The sequence below is a fragment of the Catharus ustulatus genome, chromosome 21 (genome assembly GCF_009819885.2).
Source record: "Catharus ustulatus isolate bCatUst1 chromosome 21, bCatUst1.pri.v2, whole genome shotgun sequence".
Lineage (NCBI taxonomy): Eukaryota > Metazoa > Chordata > Aves > Passeriformes > Turdidae > Catharus > Catharus ustulatus.
In genome coordinates this window covers 9,648,345-9,669,093 of record NC_046241.1, presented here as the reverse complement: position 1 = coordinate 9,669,093, position 20,749 = coordinate 9,648,345, and the positions used below count along the sequence as shown (strand labels likewise).

The window sequence follows — 20,749 nt, the reverse complement described above, 5'->3', positions numbered from 1 at the left end:
TGCCGGATGCTTTGTTCCCAGCACCAGCCGCTGGCAGCAGGGACAGGATCCAGCCAGCCCAGCCCGGGCAGGCAGCGGCCACTCCAGAGGAATGGTGTGGGGCAGGGAGAGGCTCTGCATGGCTCGGGGGTAGGTGAGGGCATGGTGGGCTGCAGACCTTGCTGGGATGTCCCCAGACGGGTGGAACGCAGAGCTCAGAGCCTGCGGTTGCTCACCCTCTTCCGTGCAGTGCTGTGGAAGTGGTGAGCACAGGCCTGGCTGTGTGTGAGGATTATCGCGGGTTGTGCTGAGCTGCAGGAAGCCCTGGCAGGCTGGGGGAGCGCGGTTCCTGCGTGGATCCTGCTTGATTCCTCTGTGGGATTTCAGCAGCACGGAGGGAGTGTCCTCACAGGGCAAGGGGCTTTCACAGGTGTCCAAAAATGAACAAGGGCCTCAGATCCAGCTTCAGCAGGCAAATGCATCAGCCATGACATAAACGTGAGCTCAGTGGGCTCACGATGCGCTCACGCAGGGTGGGGACAGTCTCTACCTCCCATGATGAACTCACACAGGGAATTGGGGCAGGTTTGGCTCTATGTGTGCAGTTAAAGTAGCCAGCTGCCCCTGCCAGCCTGCCCTGGGTGTCACAGCCCCAAGGAAGGCAGTGGTTCACCCTCTGGGTGTGCGTATTTCCCCTCCATTCCTTCTTGGAGCACCACCAGCCCCAGCTCTGCGTGTCCCCCTCCCGTCCTGCACCCGATGCTTGACACTGTGACCGCAGCACGTGTGACCTGGCACAGCCTGACCCTCTCCCCCTGCGGGCCAGCCCCGCAGCCCTTGGGGATGTCCTGCTCCGGCAGCGTTCCCGTTCTCGCTGCCCCCTCCTTTGCCTCTCATCAGGTTTTAATAACCACTCTCTTGCACAATACCGGAAACGGTTGCAACAGCCCGGGGCCAGCTGTCTCGCCAGGGCTGCCATGGAGGGGCTGTCCTGGCACTGCTGGGTGAGGGGGGGCTCTGCTGCCAGCTGCAGGGTGTTCTGCAGACTCCCATCACTCCTGCTGGCTCTCGAGTACCCAGGCCCCTCACTGCAATGCTCAGTTCTAAACCAGCAGCCACTGAACTCCCTGGTGCCAGCCCTGGCTGCCAACAGACTTCCTGTGACTCTGTCTGAGCTGCAGCCCACGGTGTCTGGCCTCAAGTCCCAGGATGGCAGCCAGCCCTGAGTGCCCAGATGAGTTCCTGTCCCCAGCCAGGGCAAAGGAGGGTGGTGCTGCTTGGGCTCTGTGTGAGACTGTGGTCTCACAGCCTTGGTGCAAGGCCAGGGCCACCTGAGGCATAGAGGGCACATCTGGGCTTGGCAACCTGGGCACTGGGTCTGGCCAGCAGATGGACACCACTCTGGAGCAGAAAGGGGCTCTCCATTGTGCTGCTAAATCCCACGGGTGCCTCACTGCCATGTCCTGGGGGAAAGCAAGAGAGAAGCAGCTCCCGCTCGGGCCCTGGCGGTTCCAGCGCTGTTGGTGCTGCCCTGGGGAGGGCTGCGGGAATGGCCGCAGGAAGGAAAAGGCAATTTCGGAGCCGTGCTGGGATGCACAAGAGCCCCGGCTGAGGCACCGGTGAGAGGTCCCCGCCCCGGTCACGGCCCCGCGTGTCCCGGCCGGGGCTGCGGGGCCCCGGTGCTGCCGGCGCGTCCTCCGTAGGGAGGCAGCAGAACTCCGCCGATGGAATCAGAACTCCGCCGATGGAATCAGAACACCGCCGATGGCAGCAGAACACCGCCGATGGAGCAGAACACCGCCGATGGCAGCAGAACGCAGCCGATGGAGCAGAACACCGCCGATGGCAGCGCGGCCGCGGCGGCAGGAGGCGCTGGGAGGCGCTGGGAGGCGCTGGGAAGCACTGGGAAGCACGAAGCATCGCTGGTCCTGTACTGCTCTGCCTTGGGCCGCCCCGCATCTCCCCTCCGGTGCCCTGAACCCCTCATTCCCTGTGTTTCGGGTGGTGCTGCCCCCGGAATCCGAAACTTTACTGGAACAGGAGAGTGTGACCCAAAATCCTTCCCCACATCTTCCCAAGGGTGCTGGAGCCATGGGAACACCTGTGCCATGGGGACACCTGGTGCTGTGGCCCCATAGCCGTGAGACAAGGGGCAAAGGAGCAGCTCAGGGACACCCCACGCAGGGAGCAGAGCTGCGGGGCAGGGGCACCCCACAACTCCCCAGCCCTGTGTCCCTCTGACCCCGATCTGCATGGCCGTGGAGCTTCCCCAGGCTGACCCATCCTTGTCCGTCCCTGAGCAGCTTCTCTGTGGGGCACATGGACCGTGGGCTGCAGGGGATGGGCAGAGAACACGGAAGCCGAACCCCACATTTTTCTGCTGTGAGGTTAAGATGTGACCAGTGGCAAGTCCCCGTGGGGAAGGTCCCCAAAAGCCACAGAAAGAGTGGCACAGCCGATGCTGGTGTCTGGAGACCCCTCACGGGACATTGCTCAGGGCTGCTCCCCTCCGGCTGGGCTCAGGGGGGCTGTGTGGGCACAGGGGCAGCCCGGGGGGACAAAACCCTCCCCGATGGCTGAACGGGACTGGCGGCCCCTTCCCAGCTCCGCCGGGCACAGCAGCGGAGGACCCAGCATTTCCTCCGGCATGGGGAGCTGACAGACAGTTTGGGGGGCTACAAATCAGAATTGAAAAGCCGGAGCTGGACAGGCTGTCTGGGAACTCGTAACCTGAGCCCCAGGAAAGGAGGACTCAGGAAAGCGCTTTCAGCAATCATATTCATCATCTTCAGCTCAGGCTCATTAGGCTCTCGGAGCCCAGCCCCGCCACCGCCAACGCCTCCCGCACGCAGATAGAGCCGCCGGCTCAGACAAATAAATGCTTCCAGCTTCCCGGTGGATGCGGCAGGTCAGGGAGCATCTGATGCCAATTACCCGCGGTGTTGGGTTCCCCGGCCAGCCCAGCCCAGCCCAGCCCTGCACTGCGAGGCGGCTCCTGCGCTCCGACCCTCCCGGCCAGCTCTGCCCTGGCCATGGCCTGCTCGGCCTCCTGCTCAGGGTGGCCCCACGATCACCCTCTGCTCCCAGTGCCAGAAGCGATAGTGGCAACCAAGGGGGGAATTTGAGCCTTCTGTTACAGGGGAAGAACAGCACTTTGGGCTCCTCCATCCCGGATCAGGGGCCAGACTGGGACTGACCACCCGAGCACTTCAGTGCATGGTTGAAGGCCACCTCACCATCTGGCCATCCCCACCAGCATGTCACTGTTGCCACTCCCTCTCAGTGTCCCCATGCATGTGTTCACAACAGGGACCCTGCTCCCTGGCATGGGGCAGAGGGATGCCCCAGCTGGTACAGATTGGAGCCATCCTGGCTGAGGGGTTGGCAGAGCCCTGAGCACTGGGCAGCCCTTCCCAAGCAGTGGGAAGTGTGTTGGGGCTGTGATGGCTGTGTGACAGCACGAGGGTGCCCTGCACCCTGCTGTGCCCACGTCCTGTGGCATCCCTGGGGTCATCCCCACCTCAGGCCCTGAGCAAAGGACAGCTGTGGGAGTCTCTGTCAGATTCAGGTCCAAAATCCCACTGGAACACAGAGATCCATGGACAGGGCTGGGAAGGGCCCAGGTGTCCCTCCCAAGGGGTGATGGCAGCTAGTGCAGCCACACAGCCTCACCAAACACGGCGCTGAAATGGGTACAGGTGGCTCTGCTCACCCCATGGCTCTTGGGGATGGCTGCACGTTGCTCCCCCTTTTCCAGGCTCAGACTGGCCTGGATGTCCTTAATTGCCCAAAGGTCGGTGTCCCCGGGCCCGGGGCCACGTGTCGGAGGGACTGCGGGCAGGAGCCTGACACGGACACAAGTCATTCGGGATCAACGCTGGGGGTCAGGAAATTACAACGGACACGAACCTAAATATGCTGCACGTCCCCCCAGGTAATCAGGGGCCGGGCCAGATTCCAGCTGACAGCTTAAATGCCTTAATTCCTCAGCCGCTGTGGTTCGAGGGGGTCCCGTGTGCCGTGGGCTTCTCCCAAATGGTCTCTGAGCTGGAGATTTGTCTGTAATTGGAGGCGTGTTGCATTCCCCTGAAAGTAGCCAGGTCCCGCTGGAGGGGGGCTGCGGGAAGGCAGCAATTTCCCTTATGGAATTATTTACCTGATTAGAGAGTTTATTTTATCAAAATTGCTTCAGAATGGGGCTGCTCAGTGTGTCCAGCGCAGGGAGCTCCCCGGTGGGGCTGGCGGCCTGGAGACAGGTAATTTGTGTGGTTAATGGGACTAATCCACCAGGCAATTACACCAATAGATTTCACGGCTGCAAAGTGCTCTGTTCCCATTAATTAAAAATCTGTTAAGAAGATTAGCAAGTAAAGGTATCAAAAGAAACCCACGAGTTTCTTTCCCCACAGGCCCCCTGAAGGCGAGTGTGGGAGTGCTGGATTGCTCACATTAGCACAAAAATGATTCTTTTAAAGGTAAGGGCTTCACATCCAAAGTGACTGCCGACAGTTTACCCCGACTTCCATACCAAGAGGTCCTTTATTTTTAATTACAGTTTTTTAAAATTAGCCCTGATTGTTCGTGTGGAGTGTTAGCTTAAATATATTTGGAATGTGTGGTTCCCCTGTGTCTGGTAGCACAGGGTGAGGAGGGCAGCCCCTGGCCCAGCCCTGCTCCCCAGCATGTGCCCCCACTGCTGGGCTGGTGCTTGGGATTGCCCAGGAGGGGTCAGGGCTCCGAGGGGACTGAACTCAGCATCCTCTTGGGATGGTCCCACCAGGGCAGCAATGGGGATGGCAGTGCCACCATTGGTACCACCACTGGCAGAGCCACCAAACTTGGCTCTGTAGCAGGCACTGGGCTTATGGGCAACTCCCCAGTGTGCTGGGGGCATAAGACTCCACCAGTGGCTTCTCTGTGGCAGGAGACTTGTGCCACCACCAGCTGGACCCCACGGACACCCCACTCCCATCCCCACACCACTGCTGGCCAGCCCAGCTCTGCTCAGCCCTTGCTTGGCCACTGGTGCCACTCCTGGTCTTTGTCCACAGCCAGACACGAGCAAAACAAAAGCAAATTCCCCAGCAGCTGAAGGTGCCATTTTTATGGCTGGGCTGAAGGAGGAAGTATTTTTTGATCTCTTAAAAATCCTGAATATTATCTGACAGTTTATCTTGTTTCTCGAATCCGTGTCTTTGCAGCAACGCCAGCTCATTTACATGTGTATTGCGCCTGCCTCCACGGGTGCTGAGGTCAATTGAAACTCAAGAAAAGAGGAGAAATTTATGCAAAACTGTTGATTGCATTTGTATGTAATGAAATCATCCAATATTCATCTGACTATAGACTCTAATCTGAAAGGAGAAGTGAAGGACATAAGAGTCACTGGAAAGCAATAATGAGCTTCTGTAGTGATTAAAAAAGCACTTGAGCTTTCTGAAAATCCAGCCAGAAATCGTGTCTAATCAACACGGAATATAGGAGGCAGAGATTACATTGATACATTTTGCAAAGCTCACTGTTGAAAATGTATGCGCGCTGTAAACTCTGACATGCCATCCAGGGTCTGTTGGATACAAATCTGGGCGCCACAATCAGCGCCCGGCTCGTCCCTGGCACAAAGCAATCTTGGTGTCTCTGCTCGATGACTCACAAGGAGCGCAATCACATCTATTTTGAAGAGCAATGTTGTTTTTTAACTATGTCGAGAGCTCCCAGCTTCCTTGGAGTTTTTCCTTCCCTTTGCCTCCGTTTTGCACGTCCCTGTGGCCACGGGGCTCGGTCCAGGAGCTGGCAGGAGCCTGGTGTGTGTGCCCTGCTCTTGTCCGGCTGCTCGGAGCACTGGGACATCCTGGGGGAGCTAAGAGTGGCTTTGAGCAGCCTGGGCAGGGCACAGCTCTGTGCTGAGCAGGGATGTGCATGGGGATGCATTTGTGGTGTTGGGAGTGTGACCCCCTGGGGACCCCCACCCCTCCAGGTCACAGCAGTGCCTGCCAGGGGGGCTGCCAGTGCCCCAGGGTGACAGGTGCTGTTAGAGAGGGGTCCCTGTGAGGGCAGCCCAGGGGACAGGGGGGTCCAGCCATGGCCCTCCCTCACCCTCTGCCCTGCCCAGGCCAAAAGATTTGCTGGCTGATGTGGCATCACTGACACCAACCCACATTAAAGCAGCCCAGCTGCTTTCTGGCCCATGTCCCTTCCCCTCCTGGATTCTTTGGCACAGCTGGAGCTCCTTTCCAACCCGCCAACAGCATCAGCTGCAGCTTCTTATCAGCTCTGGGTGCAATCCAGGCTGGAACCGAGAGGTTCCTGCTGGTGCCAGTGGAGGAGTGTTTGGAGCAGGCAGACCTTGTGCTGCAGTGCCTGATGTGGAGCAGCAGGTGATTTGTGCTGCAAAGGGAAAGTGGGACCTCTCCAGGGCTGCCCTGTGAGCCAGCTGATGGTGAGTGCCCATCCTCTCTTTTCCTGGGTGGTTCTGCTGTGGTTCTGTGTGCCTGGGAGGTGCTGAGGCTGTGCTGGTTTTTTGTGCTTATCCCACAGGGAGCAGGATGGACAGTGGGGGCACAGCTGCCCAGATTTACATCCTACCTGCCCTGCTTTGGTGGTACCAGGGCTGAGAGCAGTTTCTGTGGGCCCTGTGGCTGCTCCTGGCTGATGCAGGGCCCAGGGATGAGGGGGATGCAGGTAAATGGGCTCCCAGCCCAGCACCAGGGTAGTTTTACCACGTTTTATTCCTTGTGTAGTGGTTAACATTTGGGCAATTCCCAGTGTGCATGACCCCCTGCAGCTCCACTGCCAGCACCCCAAGGGCTTGGAGAATGGGAGGAGGCTGGAGAAGCCTCCGTGAGCAGCAGCAGTTCTCCACCTGCCCTGGTTTTGTGGAACTCTCAGCTGCTGCTCCTGGGCAGGTATCAGGGAAACCCTTCCAGTCCAGGCTGCTCTGGGGATGCTGAGGCTGCAACAATGGCAAGAAAAAAAGCCCAGTTGATAAATGTCAAAAGAAATCCAGTAATCGGCTGAAAGCAATTTCCCGAGCTGTGGAACCGCCCTGGGCTCGCCATCTTCCTTTATTCATTTATCATGGTAAGGGCTTTGGCCAAAATACACAAAGCAGAGAAATTGTTGACATGTGGGGCCCTAGCAGAGCAAATCCTTCATCCTCCTCCCCCTCCCTGCGGCACACAAACTAACTTTTGGGGAGTTGTTTATTTAAGGAGTGCAGAGCACTTGGTGCTCTTTGAACCCAAATGCCTTGGGAGCAGGGCTGGGGGGCTGCCACCACCTTCCTGCTCCTGCCACTGCCGAGGCCATCTGCTGCCCTCGGGAAGTACCTGCTCACAGAGAGGGGCTGAGCTCTGGGATGTGCTCAGGACCTGCTCTGCTTGTACCTCCTCCAAACCCAAACCTGTGGTGCCAGAGACTCACTGCTGTAAAGGAGAGTGCAGATGCTGCTTTTGGCAAGTTCCTGTGCTGGCTTTAGGTCTTCTCAGCCCTGGCTAAAGCACCTGTGCTGACAGCACTGGTTTCAGTTCTCTCCCCACAGAGCCCCTGCCCACCCTGTGCTGAGCTCCCTCATCCCTTCCCTCTCTGCTGGCAGCTGCCAGCCATGGCATGGGGCAAATGCTGGCTTTGGAACACATGAAGTCAAGGGAACACACCAAGCAGGACCTGGTTGTTGTGAGGCTGCTGCTCCACACCTCATTTTGGCTTTATTTCAAGCAAAAATAAATGCTGAGGTTTGCAGCAGGACAGGCAGGTTCCTCTCGTGGGTGGTCCTGGCTCAAGGGGGCTGATGGTGCAGGGCAAAGATGGGGCACAAACTGAGCAGGGCAGTCCTTCCTCTGAGCCTCCAGCAGTCTCCAGTTCTTCCTGATATTTTATTTTTGATCTCAGTTCATCCAGTTCTGTACCCACCTGGGTAAAAGACAGCAAGGAGAGCTCCCCCCTCCCTCCAGCACAGCCCAAGGCAGGCAGTGGGAGCAGCCAAGGCTCAGAGCTGCCCCTGCCCATCCCTGAGGCTGCTGGGGTGTGTGCCAGTCCATTCCTGCTCCAGGGGGAGTGTGGCCATGGGGTTGCTGTTTATCCAAGCAGCTCCTTGGTCTTTGCTGCCAGCAGCTTGTCCATCTCCACGGCAGCCTCATCTGCCATTTGCTGGATCTGTGGCAAGACAGTGAAATCAGAGTTCTGTGAAAGGTGATGCCCCAGTTTAAAGGGAAAGGAGTGACCAAATCACCCTCTGGAACAAAGCTTGAAGTGCCAATAAAAACCCAGTAGTGCTGGGGCAATAACTGGCTCATCCTGGGGGTTCCCACCAGCCCTCAGGGAATCTGTGCCAGCGTGGCACCCGGACTGTGAGAGCAGGGACTGGTCAAAGGCTCTGAAAAGAGGTGCCCACACAAACTCCTGGCTGAGCTGCACAAGGGGCTTGCTCAGGTTTAACAGGGGGACTCAGGGCAGAGACAGAGACCTGCTGGTGCTGGCAGGGAAGAGGGGCTGTCACCTCCAGCAGCACTACAGGAACACACAGGTAATGTCCTGTGCCCATCCCAGGAATTCACACATCACATAATGATCTGTTTATTTCTTGTAAAAAGAAATTAAATGGTGATTGCTCAAGCCCTGCCCAGGGATCAGCTCTCTTGGTAACAAGAGATGGACGTGGTCAGAGTGCAGAAGGGATGAAAACGTGCAGGCGGGTAAAGACTGGAGCACACAGTGTGTTATGCACTGGTTTCACAGGATTAAGATTTGCTTGTCTGCAAGGTCTGACAACGACCTTTGCTCATAATGAAAAATTTGGGTACAAGAAAAAAATTCCAGTGGAGATGTTACCTCTGCCAGTGCAGAAAACCATCTGTGTGCTCTGGGAGAGCTGCTTCCCGACAGGATTCGGTTACAATGGCATGGCCATTTTTCCTGCTTGCACAAACGCTCTGTATATCGATGTTTATTTTTGTGAGCACACAGAGAACTGTCCCAGAGCATTTGCAATGTATTTAACTTTAGCTGCTAATAAACAAACAGCTAAGAAGTAATGGCCTGCCTTCAGAGGCATCAATTCAGCAGAACACTTAGGCTTGTGCCTGAGTTTATGCCCAAGTAATTGACTTTAGTGACATCTGCTCTTAGGGAATTAGGCATGTGCTTAAGTATTTTCCTGAATTGGAGCCAAAAACTCTGAGCAGAGATAATCTTGAAGCCTTTTCATTAATAACAACTGGAGCAATGCTCATTAACACATTTGCAGTGGCCAGGCACAGCGTGAGTGGTGGTACAGCCATGGTCATGGATTGTTTCACTCCCTAAATTCTGCTGGTTTGTGCAACAATCCCCTGTAGTACAAAGGCTTTTGGGGAATTCTTTTTCCCTGTGTCAGCTTACAGTGGTCCATATCCTAAATCTGGTTTTGAGATTGAAGCCCCAAATCTCACAAAGAAAAAGCAAATACAAATGTCATTGCCAGCTCCAAAACTTCAGCCCAGGGCTGTCCCTTGCCCTGCTGGATTCTCAGCGCTGAGGATTTGCCAGCAAAGGCTGGGACAAACCACTGAGCTGTGGGACACCATGATATGGCAGAAGGAAAGAAAGAATACCTGCTTTTCTAGCAGCCAGATAGTATCTTCTGACACTTTGTTCTTGAACTTCTTTACTTGGGCGATGCTTTTGCTTCTCACCTTTCTCAGGGCCTCTTTGGACTTGTTGGTGGACTGCTTGGCCAGCTTGGCCAGGCTCTCCCTGTGCTCTCTCGTGACCCTAGGGGAGAGAGGAGAGGAAAAACACAGAAAGGAAAAGCAGTGTCATGTGTAGCACAGCCAGATTTATTTTCTGTGAAGGATTCTGGGTAAATGAGTGATCCTCTCCAACTGGTGCTGTCCTGCCCAGGGACACACAAAAGCTGCTGGGTTTAGATGGAGCTGGCTCTGTGTGGAGACATTGTGCCTCAGAGCAGAGGGACTGAACAGCTCAGGGCACGTTTTTATTCTGCTTTGGTCCACCTGAGAAAATCTGCCAGCTCTGCACAGCATCCCAGGGAAGCAAGTCTTGAGCCTAGAATGGAAAATTTCCAGCTCAGCCCTAAGCTGGAGATCTTGGACTGAATCTTGCTTTATAGTTGTTGCTGCAGTGCCTGAAAGTCATCTTGAAATGTTCAGACTTTCCTTACTTCCTGCTGCCAAAGCATGTGTGGGAAAGAGGAAAAATCCAGCTCGAGACTTGAAAGATGGAACTGAAAAGTGTCATCCTAAAAAGCACCAAACTGCAAAGCCAGGAGGAAACGTCTGCTCCTGAAACTTGGATTTGCCTCCCTGCAGCTGAAGAGCCTGGATTATGTACCTGGAAGCCAGGGAACTTATCTTCCACTCAATCTTGTTCCAGCTCACCATGACCAGGATTTCCCACCAAGATGATATCAACACCTGGGCTGACAAGAGGATGCTGCTGGACATACTAAGCCACAGGTAACTCAGCCCAGGACAGCTTCCAGTGAACCTTCCCCTGATGTGGGGCCAGTTACTGCTGTGGTGTCACAAAAAATTGTTCAACTTTCTATCCCAAACTGGTGATGGCCATCAAAAAGGCTCAGGAATGGCTGATGTGTCCCCTCAGCTTGGGTCATGCTCACCTACAGCTGATCACTGTCAACTGTTAGTGCTTAACAACAATATTTTAATTATTCTCATAGCTCTTGGAGTTTCCAGACTGCCTGGAGAAGGAAAAAGCCCAGTGCACTCCCTGGGACTTGCTAGCGGCAGAATGCGTGGGGGTGATGCTGCAAAATAAACATTTCACAGGAGTATTTAGAAATTGCCTGCAGCAGCCTGGGTCACCAAAACCCTGGGGCCAGGACTCTTTCCAGAGAGAGCTCAGGAGATGTGGGGTGAGAGTCCCTGGGCTCTGCCCCACAGTGGGTGTGGGTCATGGGGGGCTCTGGGGACACAGTTGGACCCTCAGCACATCCCCACAGCCAGGTCTCTGGCAGCCAGCCCCATTTCACAGGCAAGAGGTTTCCCAGAAGCAGTCAGTATTTACAGGAAATCGGGATGGCCAGGAAAGCTGGCACCCAGGGCACCCCAGCCTGTCCCTTCCTGCTGAGGGACTGTGCAGGGAGCTGGCCAGGGAATGTCACACGGAATCTCAGAATACCCTGAGCTGGAAGAGTCCAACTCCTGGCCCTGCACAGGACAACCTCAAAATCCCACCCAGTGCCTGAGAGTGTTGTCCAAATACTCCTGGAGCTCTGGCAGCCCTGGGGCTGTGCCCCACCTTTCCCTGAGATCCAGCCTAACTCATCACATGTGGCAGGAGGCTTCTGGTCAGCACAGGCTTGAGCCTGGCCCAAATGCCTGCCTAGGAGGGAGCAGGGATCCTCGTGGTTCCCCTGCATCCCAACACTGATGCCTCTGGGGCTTCTCACATCCACCCACCCCAGCCAGAGCCCTGCAGCACATCTGGAACCCCCAAGGCCAGCTCACAGGTCTGTGTGAGGTCACGTTCTCAGGCAGCTTTTGGGGGGGAAGCAGGGGGTCACTGCTGGCTGCTCAGCCTGCAGGAGGGAGCTGGGAATCTCTCCCATCTCCTGCTGGGTGGGAGGGAGCTGCTCAGCTGTGGGAGCCCGAGCTTGGCGCTTCGAGCTGCGCCGAGGGTATCGCTCGTCTGCCTGGGGCTGCCGAGCCTTGAAGGAAATGTTTTTGTTTATGCAGCACTGCCAGATTTCCTCTGCTTCTTGGCACTGGGTCACAGCTTTCATGCCTCCTTGTCTGTCTTTATTAACACCAATTTCTTTTTATCACCGCGCAGTGCCGGGGAGTTTCTCAGCGGGTTTTATGTTCCAGCCAGACTGTGTGTAAATTCTCAGCAATGCTACCAGTAATGCCAGAAACGAACACTTTTCCAAGCAGATGCTGTTTCTGGTTAAGGAATCCATCAACACAAGCCAGGCCCGAGGTTTCTAAGGACAGTTGCTCTAATCCTGCTCTGAGATCTGGGACTTTTAAGCTGTCCATAGGTATGTTTTCTTTTCTGTCTAGTAACCATTGTCCCTACCCTCTCTTAAAGGCAAAAAGAAGTGTGAAGTGAACTTGGGGAAAGCGGGTCAGATGGGGAATGAGGACAAGGTCCCACCCAGCTGCCCTCCCCTGCAGGCCATGGAGCAGCAGGGTCAGTCCCTGCCATTCCCCAGGGACAGCCTGTCCTGCCTGGACCGGGGCAGGGCCTGGTGAGTGACACGTTGTGGGGGGGTCACATCTTTTTTTTCTGCCTCCCCCAGCCCCAGGGGTTTAAGCACACTCCATGTCCCACCCCTGTGTGTGGCAGAGCAGACCCTCAGAGCCCCAAGACAATTCTCTGGGTAAGAGCCATTTCTGTACCTCCAACACCAGGAATTTCCTGTGAAGGAGAGGAATCAGTTAAAGGAAAGCAGGCTAAACCAAACACTCTGCATTCATAATTGCAGATAAACACAGGGTGCAACATTTATTGCTCAATAAAAAGCAAGTGAGAGGCTCCTGATGATGAGCAGGAGCAGCTCAGAACAGCTTTGGGGTGTTTTCAAGTGACATTTTTTTGGTCCTTTTCCCCCATAGTAGATATCTTTGCTTATTTCTTAAAGGGCAAAGGGAAAAAAAGGCTCACAATGAGTCATTAAACTTTCAAATGAGTCATCTGGCTTTCAGTAAAGCATGTGTAAAAATATTACTGATTTACAAACAATATCTAGTATAACACAATAGGTCCAAAAAAGATGAATCTAAAAATGAGGCAATACCATAAAAGACACAAGGTCAGGTCAAATTCGGCCAAGAGATCAACCAATACAAATGTTCCCATGGATGGTTTTCTTTCTTTCTTTTTTTTTTTAATTTTTATTTTTAAACCCTCAGAGGCTACTTTTTATACAAATAAATATTGGCTATGCAGTGCTATCCACACAAACAGGAGAATGCCTTGGGGAGCAGAGGGATCCTGGCAGGCAGCAGAAGTAAACACCAACCACACGAGTGTATTTTTTCTGCTAAAACTGCATTGCAAAAACTAAATTGATGGAATAAATACTGAAAAGCAAACTCCATTTTTAAATGCTCTGTTGAAACACTCTGGAGCACAGCTGGACCTGCACAAAGCAAAATATGACATGTGTGTGTCCAGCTGACAGGTCAGACTAAAGAGTGGTTATAATAACAGGTAAGGACAATCTGGATTTGGTTTTATTTTTACTGTGCCTCCCTTCATGACAGAACCAAAATTAATATTGTCTCTTCATTTCTGATTTGTTGCTAATTTTGCCCACCTGACGTAATTCTGCAATTTCACTGCATCTGTCTGTCATATATTCTTTCATGAACTGCTGGAAATAATGCAAAACTTTAAAAAAAAAATTTAAAGTAAATGAGAGATATAATTATTTCTGCCCTACCTTTTTCATTAGGGGTTTTAAAAGGCTGGAACTGTTTGTCTTTTTGGTAAGTGGATGAAACTTCCACAGTCCCAGACATGGAGCTAGAGAGCAAAAGGGACTGGAGGTGTCGTGAGGGCAGACCCACAGGGCACAACTCCCAAACCAAAATCCTGAGCTCAGGACTTCCCAGGCTCCCAAGCAGCCAGGAAGGGACCAAGAGCTGCAACTCTGCCACAGGAGAGGAACACAGGAGCACAGGCAGAGCTTCCCTGGGAAGAGAAGCCTTGTTTTCCCTCTGCAGCACCACCCAAGATAGTGACAGACCATACAGATTTGTTTAAAAACACCGTATTTTGGTAAAGCTTGGGATTTGCAGTTTTGGAGTTTCCTCCCCTGCAATTCGTATTCAAGGATGACCCAAGTGCCCATTAACAATCAAACCACTGTGCAGCAACCCGGGAGCCTCAGCAATTACAAAGATAATGGTGCCCTCCTCCTCCTCCTCCTCCTCTGCCTCCTCTCCTGAGGAATGGGGGAAGGGCAGGGAGCACAGGGAAGGAAAATCAGCAAATAGAATGATAATGTCATTCCCTCTCACCGACAGCAACGGAAAGCTGCAATTAGACTTCTCTGATCAAAATGCTGGGTAAAATTCCACAGAATTTTTAAAGGAGATTTGCAGCACAAGAAATACCAGGTTCATCTTTGCCAGGAAGTCACCTGCTTGTGCACGGCAGTGCATGTGCAGGGGGTTTATGCATGTCCTGTGTGGGAACTGTTTGTCTTTACCATGGTGTGAAACGATGCTCAGCCACACCAGCCCAGGGTATTCAGATGCTCCACAAGGTGTGAGCACCCACAGGAACTCAGGAATTTTCCTTGTGCCCCCCAGCCCTGTGCCAGGCTCTGGTGGAGCTGCTGGGAGGTCTCTGATTCCATGAGAGTGGAGCCCCATTCCAGGCAGGGCCAGGATCACTTCTCATCCAAACGGAAGCATGGATGCAGCAGCACCTCCTGCCTTGTCCAAGGCCTGGGAGATGCTTGTGTTGGGTGAGGGCCCCAGACCAAATTTTCCATACAGCCACCAGTTACACACTGTGTATTACACAAAAGAGTGAGCAGATTTTTCTGTCAAAACTATACATTTCCTTCCTCTCACTTTCATCAGTTCCTTTCAGTGCTCTCTGCAGCAAGGTGCTACTCTCCCCCAATTATACTGGCTCAACACTGCTGTTCTGTGCTGGTGTAATTCCAGGAATTTAGAGCAGGGCAGAAAAGAATCAGCCCCTGAATTAAAGCAATACAGTTTCAAAAGCCTTTGGCTCTCTCTTTCAAAGTGCTGCAGCCAGCTAGGACCAAGCTTTCTCTGCAGAGGGAAGATGAAAAATTAGACAAATCATCAGATGGCAAGATGTGGTGACTTAGAGCTCAGACACAACAAAGAGGTTTCACAAGACGCTTCTAAGGGCTCCGATTTTTTGCCGAACCCGAACTGCAGCTCTTTGGAAAGCAGCTGCAGGGGGACATACAGCAATCCTGCATGTTCACCCTCTGAAGGGCACTCACAGCAGTGCTCTGTGTTATCCTGCCATGCTGATGAGCTTGGGCATGGACACTCACTTGGGAACTGGCACCCGAATCACCGTCCCGTCCACCTCTGGGTTCAGGTTCATGCCACTCTCCCTTATAGCCTTGGCAGCTGCAGCTGTGCTCTGTAAAACAGATCAAAAGGTAAAGGGAATTAGGAAATAATCATTGCCATATGCCAGAACTCTGTCAATAGTTGGCAATCCATCTCCATGGAACATGGAAACATTTACTTCTGTTACCAGTAAGATCAGGAAGTTACATTGGTGCAGAGAGCTTTGATCAAACCGAATGGGAAACTACGGCCGCTCCTATTGGGGTAGGGGGCACGGAGGGAGGAGAGGGGAAGGGAAGCAACAACAAAAGAAAACTGCTTCGCTTCTTTGAAACTATTTGAATGGTTTGAGGCAACGCAGAGTGAAACCGCAATAAATTCCCAAGGCAGGCCCTGACTGTGGCAAAGGAGATGAAAGATTCTGAGCATTTAAAAATTCCAGTTGAATGTTTCCCCCTAGAAATCACCCAGTGCCAATTTTGAAACCTTAACGAACTTAACCACTTCAGCACTACAGCCTGACCACAGGACAGCAGGGCAGCAGCAGATGGCTGAGCAGTGTTCATGCCCAGTTCTGTTTATTTTACACTTATTACTGAGGATTAACTTCTCAAAACGGCCCTGCTGCTGGCTGACACTCTGCTGTGCTTAGGTGGGGTGGCAGGTTTGCTTGGTGACTGCAAGGTGATTAAAAGGCTTCACCCCAGCACCTCTACAGAGTGCCAGGCTTTGGGGTTAAAGCAAAGTTTGGCCAAGAACACCCCCAGGGCTCTGCCAGGTCACTTCATTCTTGACTCTGGAGTCTTTTTTCTGGTGGCACTCACGTTTCTTACCAGGCAAGATGCTATTTCTGATACTCTTTGCCATCATTAACTTTAGCTGCTGCAGTATTTATGTAGCTCAGATTGTATTTATAAAGCTCAGCTTTTGCCAACTGAGGGACAAACTAAAGCTCTGCAGATCTGTTCAGGTCCCTAATGTCTTACATCACTGAATGAGATGAATGCTCTGCTGGTTTTCTGTAGGAGACAACTGCTGTCCCCTGAAACTACAAGGGCAGAGAAAATGCAACCAAAATGATCTCAGCACATTAGGAATGTCAATGTGTTATTCCATGGACAGCGCCTGTTCTGCAGGAAAGAAATACTCAGTAAAAACTGTGTTGTTTAACATAGATATTGGAGGAGATAGAAGAAGAGGAAAATAATGAGACAAGGGAAAATATTGTAATATTACCTCCATCCTCTTGTAGCCTGCAAAAAAAACCACCTGTATTTTAAAATATAATGTTGTTTGGTTTTATGACTCTTGGGAAGACAGACTTTGGCTCTGCAAGTCCTTTTCTATGATTATTTTATTTCTCAGACTCTTCAGGCAATTTTATTTGCTTCTCAGTATCATGAACTACTGACTGTGTGCTGTAAATAATGACATCAAGTGCTCATGTCTCTAAAGGTTTTAGTTCAATCTATCACAAAACAGGTAAGGGTATAAAGCAACTGTAGTGAGAGATGGTTCAAGTGACAAGTGGTGTTTTGGCTTAGAAAGCAAATGTAGGCAATGATATCTAGAGGATGTTTAATTTCTCACATGCTCATTTCTCAGCCTGAGCTCCTGCCTGGACATGGGACAAGCCATGGAGGGACTTCCCTGGCCCTCTCAGCACTGACACTCCACAGGACCTTGCTGATGAGGGGCCTCTGTTCTTCAGAGCCTTTGTACACATGGGATACACTCTGAGGAACACTTAGGCATCAAGTGCCTTACACTGACCTCCTCTGAGGCCTTGCTGACTTAATTAATCGGGGAAAGCCTTTGCAAAATAAATAGAGATAAGGCCTGGCAAAGCTCCAGCCCTGGAGCAGGATGAATTGTTAACCTTGCTCACTCCTGCTCCCCTGTGCCTGGCTCTGCTGCAGGGCACCACAAGGGCTCAATCCTGAGCTGGGTTTGGATTTGCTGCCTCGTTCAGGGGCAGGTCTAAGGCTCCTGCAGAAAATTAAAAGAACTTATCTCTCACAGAAGGCAAGCCAGAGTCTCTAATTTGGGTTCTGACCTGGAGGTGCTGCCAAGGGAGGAGCTGGCCAAGCTCAGCAGTGCCCAGGTCGAGCTCTGTGTCAGCACTTAGCACCAGCCAGCTCAGTCCCACCAGGGAAGCTGTTCAGAAGGTCATAGGCTCCATCAGCAGCTTCTCATGAACTCTCAGGGGTATCACCAGCCCTGGTAACACAGAAGCAAGTTTCAGAGGTGTCTGATGAAGTCCCCAGCACAAATTCCAACTACACGTCTGGTTTTGTGCATGGCCACGTCTTGACAAGGAATTGAAATGAATACAACAGAGCTGATACAGCACTGCAGCTGTGTGCAGTTCAGGTGAGAGTGTGTGTGTGTGCTCAGACTTCTCATAAATGCATGGGAAATGGGAGGGCTGGAAGGGCACAGTGAATCCAGGCACCTGGTCCATGATGCTCCATGCTGTTTTGCAGATCCAGCTGAGGGGAAAGCAAACCTCTATAACCATGGCACTCCTTGGATAGAGCCCTGAGAGCCACCACAGCACTCAGTGACTCTCCTCTGACCCTGTGCTGCTGCAGGTGAGCTGCTCTGGGGAGCTGGGGAGTTGCTGTCAGCAGCAAATGTCCCTTCTGTTCTGTGTCAGCTCAAAGTGACACAGCCCAGCCCGAGCCTGAACCCTGCCACGTTTGACTGATTTTGCCTAAATGCTCCTGTGCTCAGCATCAACCTGTTTGCTCCTTTGGCAATTATCTCCCCTCCCCATGTGTCCTCACCTCTGGGAAATTGGTCATGTTCACTATCATGAGCTGCGGTGACTTCTGTGAGATCTGCCCCAGCTGGTTCAGCGGAAACTTCCCATCTTTTGTCATCACAGTTATGTGATCCAGGGCCCCTCAAAAGAACCAAACAAGGGAGCTTCAGTGTGATAAAACAGTGTGCAGTGATGCTAAAGAGAAACGTGTGCACATTGTCCCACTTCCCCTCTGCCATGCAAAATCCAGAGGTTACAAAGGAAAAAATGGTGTTTATTCAGACTTCAGGTGCTGTTTGTGTTCAGGCATCCCCTGTGTATTCACCAGTTAAATATTTCAAAGCTGCTCTAAAGCACAAAAACATGAAAACAAAACTCGTGTTTGTTTTTGCTACTAGAATAGGAAAACTAAGCAGGATTGTTAAGAATTAAAGGGAAATGTTTTTTTTTTTAATTCTTACAACTTAAAGAAAATCAAAATGTTGCTATAAAAATACTGTCTTTAACTTAGCAGTGCTCTCTTAAAACCCTCTTTTTTTTTTTATTTCCAGGCCCCCAGAGGGGTGTTGTACACTGCTTAATTTAAAGTATTCAGTTTCTCCCTGAGCTGCTCTTAATCTGCTCTCTCCTTTCTGCTGCAAAATGTTAACAGGCCAAAAGGCACATGGGACAGGAGGTACTTTATCAGTGCAATTAAAAAAAAAAACCCTATGGTTAAATGAAAGAGTTAAGAGGCTGAGCTACGCTGTCCAGCTCCATTAAAGACAGAAGTGCCCCTGCCAGAGCTGGGGTGGTGAATGATTCAGATTTGGTCATTGTTTAATGTTAAATTTTATCCCTGAAACTTGATACGCTTACAAGTGCGTATGTTCACAGTGTTACAGTAACTGTAGCTTAGTCAAACATATTCACATTTCTTCCAAAAACACAAAATCCATGGAGTGAGTGAGGCTTGTACAAGTTACTACCCACAAAGATGCACAGCAGAAAAAAAGTTTGCATATGCCAGACACCACCCCAATGGCAATTTCCAAAAGGCTAATTTAATGGCAATTGGATTTTTCCTGCCCTACTGCACCATTAGCTGACAACCTGCTTCTCCATCACATCTGCAAGCAGTTCAGTTAGACACTTTTGACATCTCCCACTTAAAAAAGCTATTTCCAGGAAGCTATTAACAAAAATGGATCCTTCCTGGTCAAGCTCAAGGTGAACAAAGCCTCTAGCTGGGGATGTCAGGGCTGTAGGAATTGGATAACTCCAGGAAAAGAACATTGATTTTGAAAAAATCTGAGTTGTCCATCACTAGGATTTGTATCCTTACTTATAAGGCTACAGGGCATCACACAAGGGAGTTACCAACCTGGTGAGGTTCTAACATTGAGATTTCTGCTGAAATCTTCTTTCAGAGCTTCTATCACTGCCTGCATATCTTCACTGGTTTCCTCCAAGTTGATAATATCCTCAACTAGGGCAGCATTGATATTCACTTTTGCTTGACTCTGCCCTTTACCTTTAGCTGCAGATTACACAAAAAAAAAAATTGTTTCTATTTCTGACTAGCTAATTAGAAAGCAGAAAAAAGATATTAAAGTCCTGGTCAGATTTAGAATTGAGTCTAAGATAAACTGAAGTAAAACCAAAGTAACTGTATTTTTTAATGAGCAAAGAGCTCATTACTTAAGCAAATCAGCCAAAATCAATAAATATAAAAAATAATATTTAAATATTGAGTGTAAAACCATGAAAAAGCTTCCATTTTTACCTTTTTTGGTAGCCAGCTGTCTGCTCAGCAGCATGTGCTGGACACACTGGCTGCAGCCCTCCAGGAGCGGGGCTGGGCAGCCGCGGGGAGCCTGGGGCAGCCCCCTGGCCACGGCAAGGGAGGAACGGTGCAGCAGGGACGGGAGAGGACGGAGGCACCTCAGCGCCAGAGCCATTCTCACACTCCTCTCTGGTCCTGCAGGAGAGAAAGGTGGGCAGCTTGGCGTGCTGAAACCACATTCGGCTCTTAGTGGCGGCTGTGGGGGCCAGGTGACAGCTCAGTGATGTGGGCAGCAGCTCTGGGGATCCGCAGTGACCACCGGGCACAGACAGTGAGAAGGGCTCGGGGCTGCCAGCCGTGCCCACGGTATCCGCGTGGCCTTTGCACATCTGTCCAGATGTGCCTCTGACACCAACCCCACGGCTGCTGAGCCGGAACAGCTCAGCCCGGTACTGGCTGCACACATCAGCTGGGCTGAAACCTTCATTTCTGTCTCACGAGCTCTGACACCCCCACATTCACAGACTTTATTCCAGCCTGCGCCGTTCGAGGCTCCGGGGAGTTTCAGCAGCTGCGGGTCAGAGCTGCGGCAGCACAGACGGGACTCGGTCCCCGCGGAGCCGACGGCGCGGGCAGCGGGGAGAGACCACCGGGGGAACCGGCCCTCCGTGAGCCGGGGGCACCCGACCCCCTGCCCTGCCCTTCCCCTTCTCCCCGGTGCCGGTGCCGGTCCCCCGATGTCCCCGGTCCCGCTCAGGTGCGCGCAGGCCCCGCCCCTCCACGCCCCACCCATCCATGCCCCGCCCCTCCCGGCCCCACCCATTCAGGCCCCGCCCACTCCGGGCCCGCCCCGCCTGGCCCCGCCTCGCGTCCAGCCCCGCCCACGCCGCTCCCGCTGCTCAGGACGCCCCGGCCCGCTGGCCCCGGTGCCCCGTGAGAAGCCGGGCCGAGGAGCGGGGATCGGCGATCGGGAATCAGGAGCAGGGAGCGGGGCTGGGGCCGGCGAAGGGGAGGGGAGGGAAGGCGGAGGAGGGCGGGCGCCACCGCCTCGCTCACCGTCGCGCAGCCCCGCGCGTCCCAGTAGCGTCATCGGCCGCGCCGCCGCGTGACGTCACTGAGCGGCGCCAAGGGCGGGGCGAGGCCTGCGCGGGGACGGAGCGGCCGCGGCCCCCCGGGACTGAGAGCGGCCCGGGCCGCCCCCCGCGC

The 20,749-nt window shown here is 52.7% G+C and overlaps 1 protein-coding gene across 2 annotated transcripts; it reads right to left on the bottom strand.

The window, feature by feature from the left end:
• Positions 1-7,645: 7,645 nt before the first annotated feature.
• Positions 7,646-20,678, bottom strand: MRRF (mitochondrial ribosome recycling factor). 2 transcript variants are annotated; one of them, XM_033077521.2, is made up of 7 exons: positions 20,600-20,678; positions 19,544-19,738; positions 19,142-19,297; positions 17,801-17,919; positions 14,990-15,081; positions 9,570-9,729; positions 7,646-8,133 (listed from the first exon to the last, which is right to left on the bottom strand). In XM_033077521.2, exons 1-7 carry the CDS (start codon positions 20,631-20,633, stop codon positions 8,056-8,058), a joined length of 834 nt encoding a protein of 277 aa, XP_032933412.1. In that variant the 5' UTR covers positions 20,634-20,678; the 3' UTR covers positions 7,646-8,055. The 2 variants fall into 2 exon arrangements, with proteins under 2 accessions (XP_032933412.1, XP_032933413.1); XM_033077522.2 differs by lacking the exon at positions 20,600-20,678 and adding an exon at positions 20,466-20,548.
• Between the last annotated feature and the right edge of the window lie 71 nt (positions 20,679-20,749).

Bases quoted from the DNA above. Each gene is read 5' to 3' on its own strand.
- MRRF (XM_033077521.2), bottom strand. From the start codon at position 20,633: ATGACGCTACTGGGACGCGCGGGGCTGCGCGACG. The intron at 19,298-19,543 runs GTAAAAATGGAA...TGTAATCTGCAG, and splicing joins ACAGCTGGCTACCAAAAAAG to CTAAAGGTAAAGGGCAGAGT. The intron at 17,920-19,141 runs GTTGGTAACTCC...GGTTCTTTTGAG, and splicing joins CAATGTTAGAACCTCACCAG to GGGCCCTGGATCACATAACT.